This window comes from Penicillium crustosum (assembly GCF_028827405.1).
Source record: "Penicillium crustosum strain IBT 35664 chromosome Unknown utg000003l_segment0_segment0, whole genome shotgun sequence".
NCBI lineage: Eukaryota > Fungi > Ascomycota > Eurotiomycetes > Eurotiales > Aspergillaceae > Penicillium > Penicillium crustosum.
Genome location: NW_026623124.1, coordinates 325,332 through 338,089, shown reverse-complemented (window position 1 = coordinate 338,089; position 12,758 = coordinate 325,332). Strand labels below are relative to the sequence as shown.

At 48.5% G+C, this 12,758-nt stretch overlaps 6 protein-coding genes across 6 annotated transcripts; 4 read left to right on the top strand and 2 right to left on the bottom strand.

Annotated features, from left to right (window-relative positions):
- Positions 1–140: 140 nt before the first annotated feature.
- Positions 141–1,818, bottom strand: N7487_007195 (Peptidase S12 Pab87-related C-terminal; the record flags this gene model as incomplete). The annotated part of the gene is made up of 2 exons (XM_056874925.1): positions 141–1,392; positions 1,451–1,818. The coding sequence occupies 2 exons, from the start codon at positions 1,816–1,818 to the stop codon at positions 141–143; spliced, it is 1,620 nt and encodes a 539-aa protein (XP_056727113.1).
- A 590-nt stretch (positions 1,819–2,408) lies between these two features.
- Positions 2,409–3,347, top strand: N7487_007194 (dienelactone hydrolase family protein; the record flags this gene model as incomplete). The annotated part of the gene is made up of 4 exons (XM_056874924.1): positions 2,409–2,526; positions 2,589–2,760; positions 2,814–2,961; positions 3,015–3,347. The coding sequence occupies 4 exons, from the start codon at positions 2,409–2,411 to the stop codon at positions 3,345–3,347; spliced, it is 771 nt and encodes a 256-aa protein (XP_056727112.1).
- An 842-nt stretch (positions 3,348–4,189) lies between these two features.
- Positions 4,190–5,156, bottom strand: N7487_007193 (uncharacterized protein; the record flags this gene model as incomplete). Its single annotated transcript, XM_056874923.1, has 3 exons — positions 4,190–4,584; positions 4,689–4,725; positions 4,782–5,156. 3 exons carry the CDS (start codon positions 5,154–5,156, stop codon positions 4,190–4,192), a joined length of 807 nt encoding a protein of 268 aa, XP_056727111.1.
- A 1,256-nt stretch (positions 5,157–6,412) lies between these two features.
- Positions 6,413–6,625, top strand: N7487_007192 (uncharacterized protein; the record flags this gene model as incomplete). The annotated part of the gene is made up of 1 exon (XM_056874922.1): positions 6,413–6,625. One exon carries the CDS (start codon positions 6,413–6,415, stop codon positions 6,623–6,625), a length of 213 nt encoding a protein of 70 aa, XP_056727110.1.
- Positions 6,626–7,036: 411 nt separating this feature from the next.
- On the top strand, positions 7,037–8,511 carry N7487_007191 (fungal specific transcription factor domain-containing protein; the record flags this gene model as incomplete). The annotated part of the gene is made up of 2 exons (XM_056874921.1): positions 7,037–8,318; positions 8,369–8,511. The coding sequence occupies 2 exons, from the start codon at positions 7,037–7,039 to the stop codon at positions 8,509–8,511; spliced, it is 1,425 nt and encodes a 474-aa protein (XP_056727109.1).
- Positions 8,512–11,019: 2,508 nt separating this feature from the next.
- On the top strand, positions 11,020–12,706 carry N7487_007190 (uncharacterized protein; the record flags this gene model as incomplete). Its single annotated transcript, XM_056874920.1, has 4 exons — positions 11,020–11,265; positions 11,556–12,046; positions 12,099–12,351; positions 12,560–12,706. 4 exons carry the CDS (start codon positions 11,020–11,022, stop codon positions 12,704–12,706), a joined length of 1,137 nt encoding a protein of 378 aa, XP_056727108.1.
- Positions 12,707–12,758: the final 52 nt, after the last annotated feature.

Below are 12,758 nucleotides of genomic sequence, written 5' to 3'. Positions count from 1 at the left end.
CACATGATAACTTCAAGCTGAACGACTACTTCGGAGAGTTTTAATACAGGCCAATTGGTAAAATATTTGTTATTTTTGTTTCCTTCACTTTGCAACATATCCTCTTGTAAATGTATCCAGCTCTATCAGGAGGAATACTGTCAGGAAAGAACTTCAACCTTCTTCTCGAACCAGATCATTTCCTTCAGCATTTTCTCCAACTGCAGACCCAAACTTGTGACTTGAGCATCTTCTATTACAAACTCCGCTTTTAAGATGTCATCACTGCCATCGAGCCAATCAGCAAGATGAGCCTCGAATTTTCGGTCATCGGACAAATGTTCGAATTTCAAGGTAAACCCCATTGAGCGATCCGTAGCATCGATGAAGAGCGCATCATCTCTGATTTGGACCAGTAAATTATGATACCCAGGATTCCAGTAGTTGCCAGCGTAAGCACTGAGAGGCATTGTCGGTGGCTGCGGGGTATTCCCTTTTGGTCTTTGTTCATTCACTTGGCCCTTCTGGATACCTTGACTTTTCTTCGCTTGGGTTTTCTTTTCCTGTTTCTTCTTCTCCTTCTTTTCCTGGTTCTTACTCACAGGATTTGCATCCTTCGCCTGGGCCTGGGGGTTTGGACCGCGAATTTCAACAGGTCGTGTGGCTTTGCTTTTGCTGTCATAAGATCCTTCGTCCGTGACTCCATGGAGATTGCCAATTAGCTTTTGGACAAGGGCCGTCGCAACGCCATTTACCCCATCTGAGTTTCCCATAATCACAGCACCGAATGAGAAATCAGGGAGAAAGAAGAAGCGACTTCCGAATCCAGAGAATACCCCATTATGGCCGACAACCATATGTCCTTTGTAAAAATAGATATCCAGGCCAGCAGCATATGCTACCGGTGAGGTGTACCGCTTCCGTCTTCCTGGGTTTGGATTCACAAAAGTTCGCAGACGAGTGAGCCCTTCATAGACATTTCTATTGATAGGTTCCTCGCGATTGATAAAAGCCTTGACAAATTTAATGAAGTCGTTCACGCTCGAAATGATAGACCCTGCGCCTTGGCCTTCTGGGTAGTCTGGACTTTCTAACCCACAATATGTTGAGTCGGCTTTTTTCCATGTGTAGCCAGTTGCCATGCGGGATTCGAATCCTTTTAATCGTGCGCTGCTGGGTTGAAGAGTAGTTGATGCCATGGCCAGAGGCTTGAAAAATCGCTCTTCGAGGAATGTACCAAAATCCTGTCCGCTCTTGACTTCCACAAGATGGGTTGCCACTGTATACATCATGTTGCAGTAAATATATCTTGATCGAATGGGAGCAGCGACAGGGAGATTCCTGAGGTTTCTTGTAATGGACTGAGCATTGTCTGGCTTCGCCGCTCGCACACTCATATACGAATCGTCATGGCTGGCGCAATGTCATTAGTCGTGAACTCAAACATGGAAGTTGAAAAATATTAGTTCACCTAGGCATCCCACTTCTATGACTTAAGATGTCTTCCACGGTGACTCCTTCTGTATATCCTTCTCCAGACATAACAAAGTCTTCGGGGAGAAGAGTCGACATCACGGCATCGTACTGAATATCCGGGAACATGTCATTATCGTCGACTAGCAATCCCACCGCTGCAGCAGTGAGTGATTTCGCAGACGATGCAATGTCAAACATCGTATCTGCTGTGCAAGGTATTTCGGGATCCAGGCTCGCATGTCCATACCCCGCAGAGGCAATTTGATCATTGTGTATGATTGCAATCGCTAGCCCCGGGACATGCTGCTGCTTCATCAACTCTGTCACATCCGACGCAAACCCTGACGAGTGAAAAAGATCCATATTGCGGATTTGACGAATTACCGGTGTGCGTTATGGAATGTCACTGTATAGGCCTGTTTATGTAGGTTCCAGGCAGTTTATGGGAAAATATCTCTGTTCAAATCTTGAAATGACAGATGCCACCTGGCATGAGAATGGGGGCCGGTCAGCTGCAAAGCTTAGTGTACATGCCGGTGCCAAGTAATTCTTAACGTTGCGGCCAGAGGATCGGCCCCCGAGCGGCCCCACAGGCGCTACGATATCATGGGCTGGGTTATGGCTCTCCGATCCTCCGTTTCCTCCGACTCCTCCGTTGCCTCATCCGGAAAATGATATAAATTAACTGAATATTCCATTCAATCAGAAGTCGCCATTCTATCTTTCATATCCTGGTATATTCCGATGAAATGGTTCCCCCACTTCGATTCCCCCACCGCGCTTCGGTCGCGCCCTTGAACACGCCGAGAACTAGTTTGACCAGCTCGCGAGGGAATGTCATCGCATCACAGACGTGCATAAGGCCGACATATCGCCCAGCATGTTCATCCGGTGCTTTTGGCTGTTCCTCCCGAAACAACCCTTTACCTCCGAGTCGACTTCAACTCGCACCCATGTCTACAATGCAGGCAACTCATGGCCACAGCCAGGCCTGCTGCAACATCCCACCTGTTGTCTCGGAAGGCTATGTCCCCAAAGGCTCATATGAGGAGCTTGGCGGAATGAAAACCTGTAAATGCCAACGGCACTCCTCAAGTTTTGCTATGACTCGGGCTAACAAAAGGCCTATGTAGATGTGACAGGCCCAGAGGAAGCTACCAAAGGAATTGTTGCTGTTTTCGATATTTTCGGCTACTTTGATCAGACTCTCCAAGGCGCTGATATCCTGTCAGCCAGCGATCACCACCAGAAATACAAAGTCTTCATGCCTGACTGGTTCAACGGCAGCCCATGCCCCGCTGAATGGTATAACGTGCTGCCCCACTTAAGGGAGCAACCGCTAACCAAGCCGGAATTAGGTACCCCCCTAACACCGAAGAAAAGCAGAAGAACTTAGGTGAGTGGTTTGGTAAAAATATGCCACAGGGTCCTGCGGCTGCTTTGCCTGTTTATATTGCCGCCCTTAAGGCTGCAAATCCATCTATTACCTCCTGGGGGCTCATCGGAGTGAGTCGGCTCTCTTTTACACTATGTCAGCTTCTCAATACTGATTAGAATAGTACTGCTGGGGTGGTAAGGTTGCTGAAATTGTGACGTCTGGCGAGGACAACCCATTCAAGATTGCTGCCGCCTGCCACCCGGCCATGGTTGATCCATCTGGGGCGGAGAAGATCGCTGTGCCGTACATCCTATTGGCGTCGGGGGAAGATCCTACTGAAGATGTCAAGCAATTTGAAAACAAGTTGACAGTGCCTCATCATGTGGAGACTTTTGGGGATCAAGTCCATGGCTGGATGGCTGCCCGTGCTGATCTGTCTAATCCCCGGGTACAGGAAGAGTACATTCGGGGTTACAAGACTGTGTTGGAATTCTTTGGAAAGCACTGGAACTAGGCCAGATGAGGGTATATATGTCTAAGTTTGGAAACTGTACGGTTTTATATCCAGAATAATGTTTGCGAAGCAAAGTGTACCAATTGAAACTTCTCGGCTCTTTGTGGCATCATTTGGATCGATCAGAATCTCGTCCAAGTAGAGTAAGATTACCGCAGATATGGCATGTGGCCACTCTTACTGGCGGATATGGACCAGGATCGACTTGCAGGTTGCATATGGCTACACTGTGAGCCTTGGGTCTAACTTGATCATTCAATCTACTCTAATTAATTAACTGGCCAGTTGATTACTCCAGGGGGGGCATTTTCACTTGTTGCTGAACGTAATCTCAAAGCAAATACTAAATGGTATTATTGTTATCCTCGAGGCGAAGGCAATCACATCGGTTGGAATCTGGCAAGTTAATTTAGTCTACGCGCTCGCGTGTGTACGGAGCTGCTCTCCGTACTTGTAAAAGAGGACAGGCGCTGGAACGAATGCCAACGCTATGAACCCCAACAAGGAATTCCCCCACCCATAGTTCAGACTGCTGTACATTGCGGGCCCGGCAAGGGGCAAGAATGTGCTGGAAATGTACCGCAGTAGATTGTTGGCTCCTAAGGCTGATGCCGCGGCCTCGGACCCGAAGACATCGATCAGGTACAGTTGTGAAGGTGTCTACATTGAAACATATTCGTAAACAAAATCGAGGCTATGACGATAGAGTGGGGAAAGCTTACAATTACGAAGAAAGCACCAAAGCCCATCAAGCTTGTACCAAGAATGGGAACAGACCAATGGATTTTGTAGTATGCCGTCCAGCCATAGAGGAACAAGCCTCCAGCCACGAACGGACTAAACTAGACCATGAGAAGAAGACGATACTCAGGCCGGGGTTGCTGCACGCCATCAGCTTTCATGCGTGCGGCCTTAACGTGACCGTTCAGCAAGTTGAAAAGCACCATGCTAATCACTAGCGCCACACCGAGTCCGAGATATGTGAGCCCCGAAATGGAGGTTGAGAATCCATATTGGCCCTCGAATACACTGATGAATGTGGTGAAGAGCAGATACGTCACACCAAACACCAGGGCTACGTAAAGGGATATCACGAAGAGAATGGGCGACCGCACAAGGAGCATTACCGGGCAGACCAGGACCTGCAGGAGGACTTGGCGGGGCGATAAGGTGCTGTCCAATTTCGAGCGCCAATTGAGATTCCCCGTACTAGCCCGCAGAGAAGCGGCCTTCCTCTCTAGTAGAACTTTGGGTTTGTTTCGCGCAGAACAAGCACAGCAGTGAACCCAAAAAATCCGCCAAGAATGGCAAGGAGCCAAAATGTCCAACGCCAGCTCTTACCGGCCGCTACAAAGCCCCCAATGACGGGACCGAGCACCTGAATAAGCAAAATCAGTTTTGTTCTGGGCTTGGCACACGGAGGATAACACTCACTGGCCCAGCAAGTGGACCCATACTAAACAATGCCATCGCTACCGCGCGTTGCTGCACGCTGGTAAGGTCTGCAATGGTTCCCCCACCCAATGCCATCAGAGTGCCGCCTGCACATCCCGAGATAAATCGAAAGATCATGAATTGGGCGGTGGTCTTGCTCAAAGCATTACCGATGATGAAGGTGACAAATATGGCCATGGCAGTGTGGTAAACGGGCACCCGACCATACATCTCACTCAATGGTGACATGAACATGGGGACAATTGCAATACCGAGAACATAGATTGTTACAGTGAGCGTGCTGACAACTGTAGAGGTGATGTGGAGATCGGCGGCGATATCCTTCGCCCCAGGTGCGCACATTGTGGGAGCCATGTTGCTTTCAAGAATATGTAAGCAATTTTCACAAAAGGCAAGTAAGAGCTGATGTATACAGGGAATAAGAGACAAGGGGACAAAAGTACGACATGTGGTCGCTTCGATCAACGAGGAAGTAATCAGGAGTACTAAAACATACGTAATCAACGCCAATATCCATCGAGATTATAACAACGTGCCCCCATCTTTTGCGCGGTGACCAGTTTTGAGGATTCTCACGGTCCTCGGGTCCGTCCCAGTCCACGATCCTAGAGGCGGCCTTCTTTTCTAGGCCAGCCTCCAGTTGGCTTGGGGCGAAGTTGGTGGAGCTTGCGGAGGAAGACATCCTTATGGCAAGGTGTGGAATAATGGCAAAGTAAAATGCTCTCTGTCAGCCTCCCCAGCGTTGCTCTGCTATTTAAATTCATTTTGAACGGAGGAATTGATTTCCCCTAAGGGCTTTCTTTCACATGGATCACGGAAATAGGAATTAGTGGCTGACAACGCAGCTTCAACATAACAGAAAGACGCATGTGCTGGCTTGTCAGGTCCCGTCATGGTGCTCCGATGCTAGCAGAGGATTCAAAATTGAAGAGACAGAGAGCTAGCCCGAAATGTAAACACATATCGAGAGAGATGCCGTCGTGGATCCACATCTATAGATATCAGACGCACGGACCGGACCGGGCGATCGGAGGGTCGGAGGGTCGGAGATCAGCTGACTTCCTGGACTTTGTTCGGTTTTCCTTTTGAGACAAGCTTCGTGTTTGATAAAGTTGGCTTGGGCTATTGAAGTTGCCTGATCGTGACCGCCGGCCACGAAAGTGGAGTATATTGAACCTGGAGAGAGCATCCGACAGTATCATAGAGCCGCTCGGGGATTGTTGCGATGTCAAGCACCAATCCAACACTTCCAATGGAACCAGAGCCAGCGCTTCCCGAGGCTGATTCTATATCACATCCTAGACCTAAACCAAGTCGGCAAAGGGACAAGCCGCAACTGTCATGTAACCCGTGCCGGCGCCGTAAGTAAGAAGAATCTCATTCCATGAACCTGTCCGTGGCCAGCACTCACAGGTCGATCTGTTCTCTTTTTGCTGTGCAGATCGCGATGTGATCGTCAAAACCCTTGCTCGTGCTGTTCTTCTCGAGGACAAATCTGCACATATGCCGATACATCGGGTTGCACTGGTATTTCAAAGCCTCAGTCCGCGGCTGCGCCCCCAGGGGTCCACGACCGACTGGTACAGCTAGAACGACTGGTCGTCTCGCTGATGAGCGACTCGGCGAATAAAGGCCAGCCTGTCCCCGTGCCTGTGCCAGACTCTGCCCGCTCGATTTCCCAGGGGACCCTTACCATGGATACTGTCATGGAAGCGCCGATAGATGGCCATTCGGAATGTGGCAGCATGCGTATCAGCGAGTCTGAGCTACGGTATGTAGGCGGTGATCACTGGGCTGCGATTCTCGATGGAATCGCGGATTGAAAGGACCATTTTGATCGCGATGAGCAATTACGACTAGCTAATACCCCAGACCAACTGCCAGACGACCTTGCACATGACCCGTCCCGGCTACGATCTGGGTATGCGCTACTCCTATACGGGTGCCGCAAGATCGCTTCTCGTGGCGAAATATTGGCAGCATTGCCCCCTAAGGCCGCCGTTGATCGCTACATATCTCGATTCTTTAAATTGTCTAGATCTAGTTTCTGCGTGTTTGTACTCCCCTTTGTGTTCTAATGGGGTCTGTATATCTGGTATTAACTATACTTACAGCAGCTGTTCATGGTCCAAGCTTTCTAAGAGAGGCAGGTTTTCTTCATCGCGAGAATTGAACATTTTCGCTGACGAAAGTAGTATGAGGCATTTTGGGCGAATCCATCTAGCGTTCCAATCATGTGGATCGGTCTTCTGTTCAGCATGGTCTGCCTTGCCTGTTTGACTACGGATACGTTCGACGCCGAAGTGGAACATCTATCACTTCAGATTGAGCTCTATCGAGAAAAGATTGTCCAATGCCTAGTGTTAGGCGAATATACTAGATCAGGGCCATATGTCCTTCAAACGGTGATCAACTACGTCTACGTCGAATTTTGCCTTCGTACAGACGCTGATCAAGATACGTGGTATTTGCTGGCCTTGGAAATAAATTTGGCCATGCAGATGGGCTACCACCACGATTCCAGTCATTTCCCTGGAATTTCTCCCTTTCAGGGAGAGATGCGTCGCCATCTGTGGGCGACGGTCTTGATGGGGGACACACTCGTGTCGAATCAAATGGGCATGCCACGCATGATATCCGACTCGAAATGGGATACAGCCGAACCGCGAAATTTGAATGACACGGACTTCGACGAACAGTCAAAAGACCTTCCTCCGTCGCGTCCATTGACCGAATACACTAATTCCCTCGGACTGATCGCTCGACGACGTATCTTGGCAGCACTGGGCACAGTGGCCGACCTCACAGACGCGGTTAAGCCATATAGTTATGCAGATGTGATGCATGTCGACGGCATACTGCAAGAGGCCATAGTCAGTATTCCGCCCCTTTTGCAGATGAAGCCCTTGGCGACGAGTGTGACGGACTCTCCACAGGTCATCATGTCGCGATTATTCTTGGGTCATATGGTCTATAAAGGCCAGATTGCTCTTCATCGCAGGTTTCTATATACAAGTCCGACTAATCCAGACGATGATCCAATGGGCTACTCGCGAAAAGTCTGCTTGGATGCTTCGCTGGGCATGCTGAATATCCAACACATGCTTGATGAGGAAACATGCCCGGGCGGCCAACTTCATACCATGAGGTTCCGCGTGACTTCCATTATGAACCATCAATTCCTCACCGCTACTATGGTACTATGTTCCATTCTGTATCGGGGGAAAGCATTACAGCGCGAGCAAGAAATTCGGGCATCCCTTCAAATCTGCAGGTCCATTTGGATGCGAAAGAGTCCCACTTCCAAGGAAGCAACAAAAGCCGCCGAAACAGTTAGTTTCGTCCTCGCAAAAGCCGGCGATAGTGGCAAGTCCAACCTCGGTTTCAGGCAAGATGTCTCCCGCGATTTACAAGGCAATGATCAAACGAACACCTTCCTCGAAAATTCTGCCAATTTTGCCGGTCAACCCCTGGACGAAGGACTGCTACTACCAGATTATATGAGTTTATTCGAGCGTGAGTCTCCAGTCGATCCTTGTCTCTTACCTGATCTGACTAGGCTATAGCCGATCGTTTTCTCGCGACAGGTTCCTTTGGAATGTGGACTTCGTCCAACCAGCAAGGTCAGCAATTCGGACCGAACTTCAACGCATTAGACAGACCATCTGACGGTGGGACGGCGATGAATATGCCAGGGCAACCATGGTAATAGCTAGGACTGTATATAGTACTACAACAACTTAGATCCGTTAACAGTGGACCCATGAGACTGATATCTTGCTCTGCACTTTTTATTGTAAGGAACCTGAAAACTAAGTTTAAACCATGTGGAGCGGCCGTTCCCTTCAAGCTGCCAACTAACGAAAGCCGTCGAGTCATATGCCAGCAAGCCTTTCACGAATAGAAACAAAACAGCTATATAATTCACATGGTTAATTTAGAAACCCAGAAAGAAAAATATCAACTAGTAATGGGGCTCTTAACTAAGTTACCGCAATACTCCGGAGTGGGTTTACGGAGTAAGGAGGCTGGGATTTCGAAGAGAGTTAAGCCTGGAAGATGGGGTCGAGTAACAAAGTATAAAACTCCCTAGCCTCCTTTCTTGGGTTCAACCGCACATCTTATTCGTAGATGGCCCATCCACATCGCGCGACTGACTCGCCGACCGGGTTCTAGCTGAACACCGGTCAAATGTGATTGGGTTACCTTGGCTCTTCGGCTTCTTGGCATCTGCACATGGCCGCATCTATCACACTTCCCAACAACACACCCCAGAACAAGGCTGACTACTAGGCCCTGTACAGAATAGGGCTTGTGTATACGAACTCCATTGCAGCAACGGGGGAAATGATTCGCCTATCAAATTATTAATCAAAACTGGGCTCTCAATTTCGAGGCTAAATATGTGCCTGGTGATTCTAGATGTCAGCTTTCAAGAGGATCATAGGTACATAATTAATATAGCTACACTCCATAGAATTGCCTGTGGTAGACAGTCTTCGCCCTGGAGCCTTTTAGTGCAATAGTAACCCTATACATTACCCTAGAGTAAGTTGGTCATTGATCGTGTTTGTTCTATCATACGAATTGTTCAGCCCATGCGCGGCAGCCGGTAAACACTGTGGCTGCCACTAGCCATGTGCCACAGCCAGCGCTCTATCACGTTAGAATATCCGCCACTCTTGGCATGACTATATTTAACATCAACCTAGGCACAGTGCCTAAGGATAAATTAGAGCCCGATTAATGTTGTGGAGGCGCAAGACTGGGCCACAGAAAGGCTCGGCCAGCCTCCCGCTCATTAGGTGGGGATTAGCTCTAGAATATTTTTAAGGAAAGACAGCCCTGTCGTTATAACTATATTGGCCTCTCTCATTGAGATTCCATCTCCGTTCCATCTATACTGGGCATAGCTAATCTTGTGTACAGCAGATTGGCCCCCACTTTTTGGGTCTGAATACTGGATATCTTTCATCAATATGCCGAGGCACATCCCCCGATCAACAACAAACTCTTATGGTTTTGATTATATTACCGTGGAGAGGAACGAGCCTCGATATGATTGTGTGTATATGCCTGCCCTTTGCGTTCTCACGGCTGTAGATGTAGCCAATGCTAATACTTACAAGTCGACAATACCGACTGCAAATTCCCACAATTTCCTCCGCGGTCTAGCAGGAAGCACACGCGACGCATGATAACATGCTCAATATGGACCGGCCTGGTGATCCTAGCATGTCTTTTAGTGCTCGGGATTGTCGTCATGGTCTTGTTCGCAGTAAGAACGGACAACACTGGATTCGATCCCAAAAGCTCGGAATACGCGTTGTACAAGAATACTATGTTCAAGGACTGTTACAACACGTCTGTGTCTGCCATCACATATAATTGCTCCGCTGTCAGAGCCTCTTTACAACATCAGAGCAACGTTGTGGGCTTGAACAAGCCGTCTTTGTCAATCCCGAACGATTCGAATGGGAATGGAACCATCTACAGCTGGTGCGAGATAATAAGCTGTTTCAATGACTTCAAGGTGGTACCATCTAAGCCATATTCATCGGCATTCTGGGCGACGAGCCTTGAAGTATGGATTAAGGCTTCCATCACTTTCGTCACGTCATTTTGGCAACTCCACAAGATCCAGAAAGCCCGGTACAACGACGATGATGCCTTCTGCGCAGGGTTAGAGTGGGATACTTGGGGTATCATGGCCTGGGATCTCGCTTCGTTTATCTGGTGGTGCTTTGGTTTTGTCAGATATGCCATGCTCCCAACGCAATACCCCATGCCTTCCATGCTAGGCTGGGTATCGCTATGGAAATATTGCTACATGATACATTATCATCCCTTTGAGTGTGTCCTCAGACCCTTTCCTAGAAGGGCACGAGCTGCAAGGTGGACACTGTATGTAGTAGCAACTCTGCAGTGGATAGCTTCAGTTTATCTCTGTGTGTTGATAGGTAAATGGGGCAAGCAGAGATTCTCAGGCTACCCTGCATATGAGTGTCTCGCGGCTCAGATTCAGGATGCACCTGGTACTTCGTCATGCTCAGCAGAGCAAATTTGCTCCAACGAGCCACTTTTCAAATATTGGGTCTTCCAGTATTCCGGCCAATGGATCGATGGTTACGTTTCTCTCGTGTGTCTAGTTGGTGCGCTTTCCCTTATTGCTATCGTGATGATATGTGCCCTCGGTGCATTCCCGTTGATCGCATCGATGGTTAAAGGGGGGAGTCCTGAAAAATGGAGGAAAAAAGCATCTACCTTTGATTTCGGGTTTGCCGGTAGTGTAGGTTTGGCAGGCATTGGGTGTCTGATTGTTGCTGGTTTGACTGGGTACGATGCATTCCAGGCACTCGACCGTTTTCGCGTGGGCGCTGTTGCATTTAACTGGGAATGCAAGGCGTTGCATGTTAATGTGAGCGCCTGGAGGTACTATTTGGATGTTGATTATGAGCTACCAGTACGGGCGGCTAAAATGTGGTTTAATTCCTGAGATCTAGTGTCCAATTTTGTTTTTGTTTTGACACTATATCACATTATATATTGCTCCATCATTAATATTATACTAGCTTATCGCAAAATGGACACTGTCTTCTTACGTGGGTGCCCCAGTGAAAGGCATGGTCGGCTTTGCAGTACACCATGTTGTGTTAGATTCGGCCTGATGTCTTCTGAGCAAACCCCCGCCATCTTGTCTTGGATAAAGAAGTTGCGAGGAGCGTGCCTAAATCTCCACCTAATACCGGTCAGTTCGAAAAGCTGGCGGGCAACCGAACGAGCCCTCCTTCAATTCCAGAATCACAGCACAAACGCAAGAGGTCGTTACTCGAGGCCGAGAATCTGATATCGCAAACAGATCCTTCCAAGAGGACCTGCCAACCCGCTTTTGGAACACCCGACGACATCATTTCTCTAGCTCTATCAAGCCCCACGACTAGCCAGAGTGAGCGAGCACGTTTATCGAGTCCATCACGCGCGAAAGCTGAACTAGCCGCTGCCAGCCCCCGCATGGCCTACATCCATGAATCTGCCGACCATAGAAGCGCCGCTGCGACTCAATTGCTAGCAGCTCTAACTCAGGATTCTGAGTTCTGCGATATTCACGATGTGGCTCGGAAAGTGTCGAATCCTTCGTGCCAATCTGCCACTAAATTGTGTAGTGGGGGTTCTTGGGTGAATAAGGTAGCACTGCCGCTATTCGAGGGCGCTATTGCAGAACTACCGTTAGAGTGTAGACGTGTGTATGTTTCATGAAGCCACCGTGTGTTTCTATCACTTGCTAATTCCTAGTAGCCAGACTGAGTCCATTGACCCCCAGTACCAACCTCGATATACAGTCCGCGATACATATACCCGCAAAATCGATTTTGTTGTCGGGCTTCCTGTGAACGATTGGGAAGTTGAATATGAACAGGCGGATCTCCATACTTCCGGGAAATCTTTCAGCCATATGACTCATCCACATACCGGGAAAAGTGTTCTGGGCCCTGGTGTTGAGATCAAAGCCGCGGATGGAAATTTGGTAGAAGTGCAAGTCCAGATTGGGGTATGGATGACAGGATTTCTGATGTGGGCTTTCGCACTGCGTAAAACCACGCAAGACTTGCCTCCACTTCTTGGTTGTACTGCTGTCAGAGAGGACTGAAAATTCTATATTGCTATTGGAGTTGGAGGGTCTGGCGTCTTGAAAGAAGTAGTAAGCATTATACTTCGGTGACTTGGTTACAACAGCTAACTAACTCATTGTCCCACAGCGTATATGGGGTCCTTTGTCTGACCTTGATGGTCGTATCACAAGTGTGAAATATACTACGTCTCTTTTGAAAACCCTTCATCGAGTCATGGAGTACACTGTCGGGCAGTACAAGGATGGGATTTTCAGAGCCATGACCTTTAGGTAAAGGCTTGTAACTGCAAAATCAATTATAATTTCTCAAACGTATCCAGTACTGA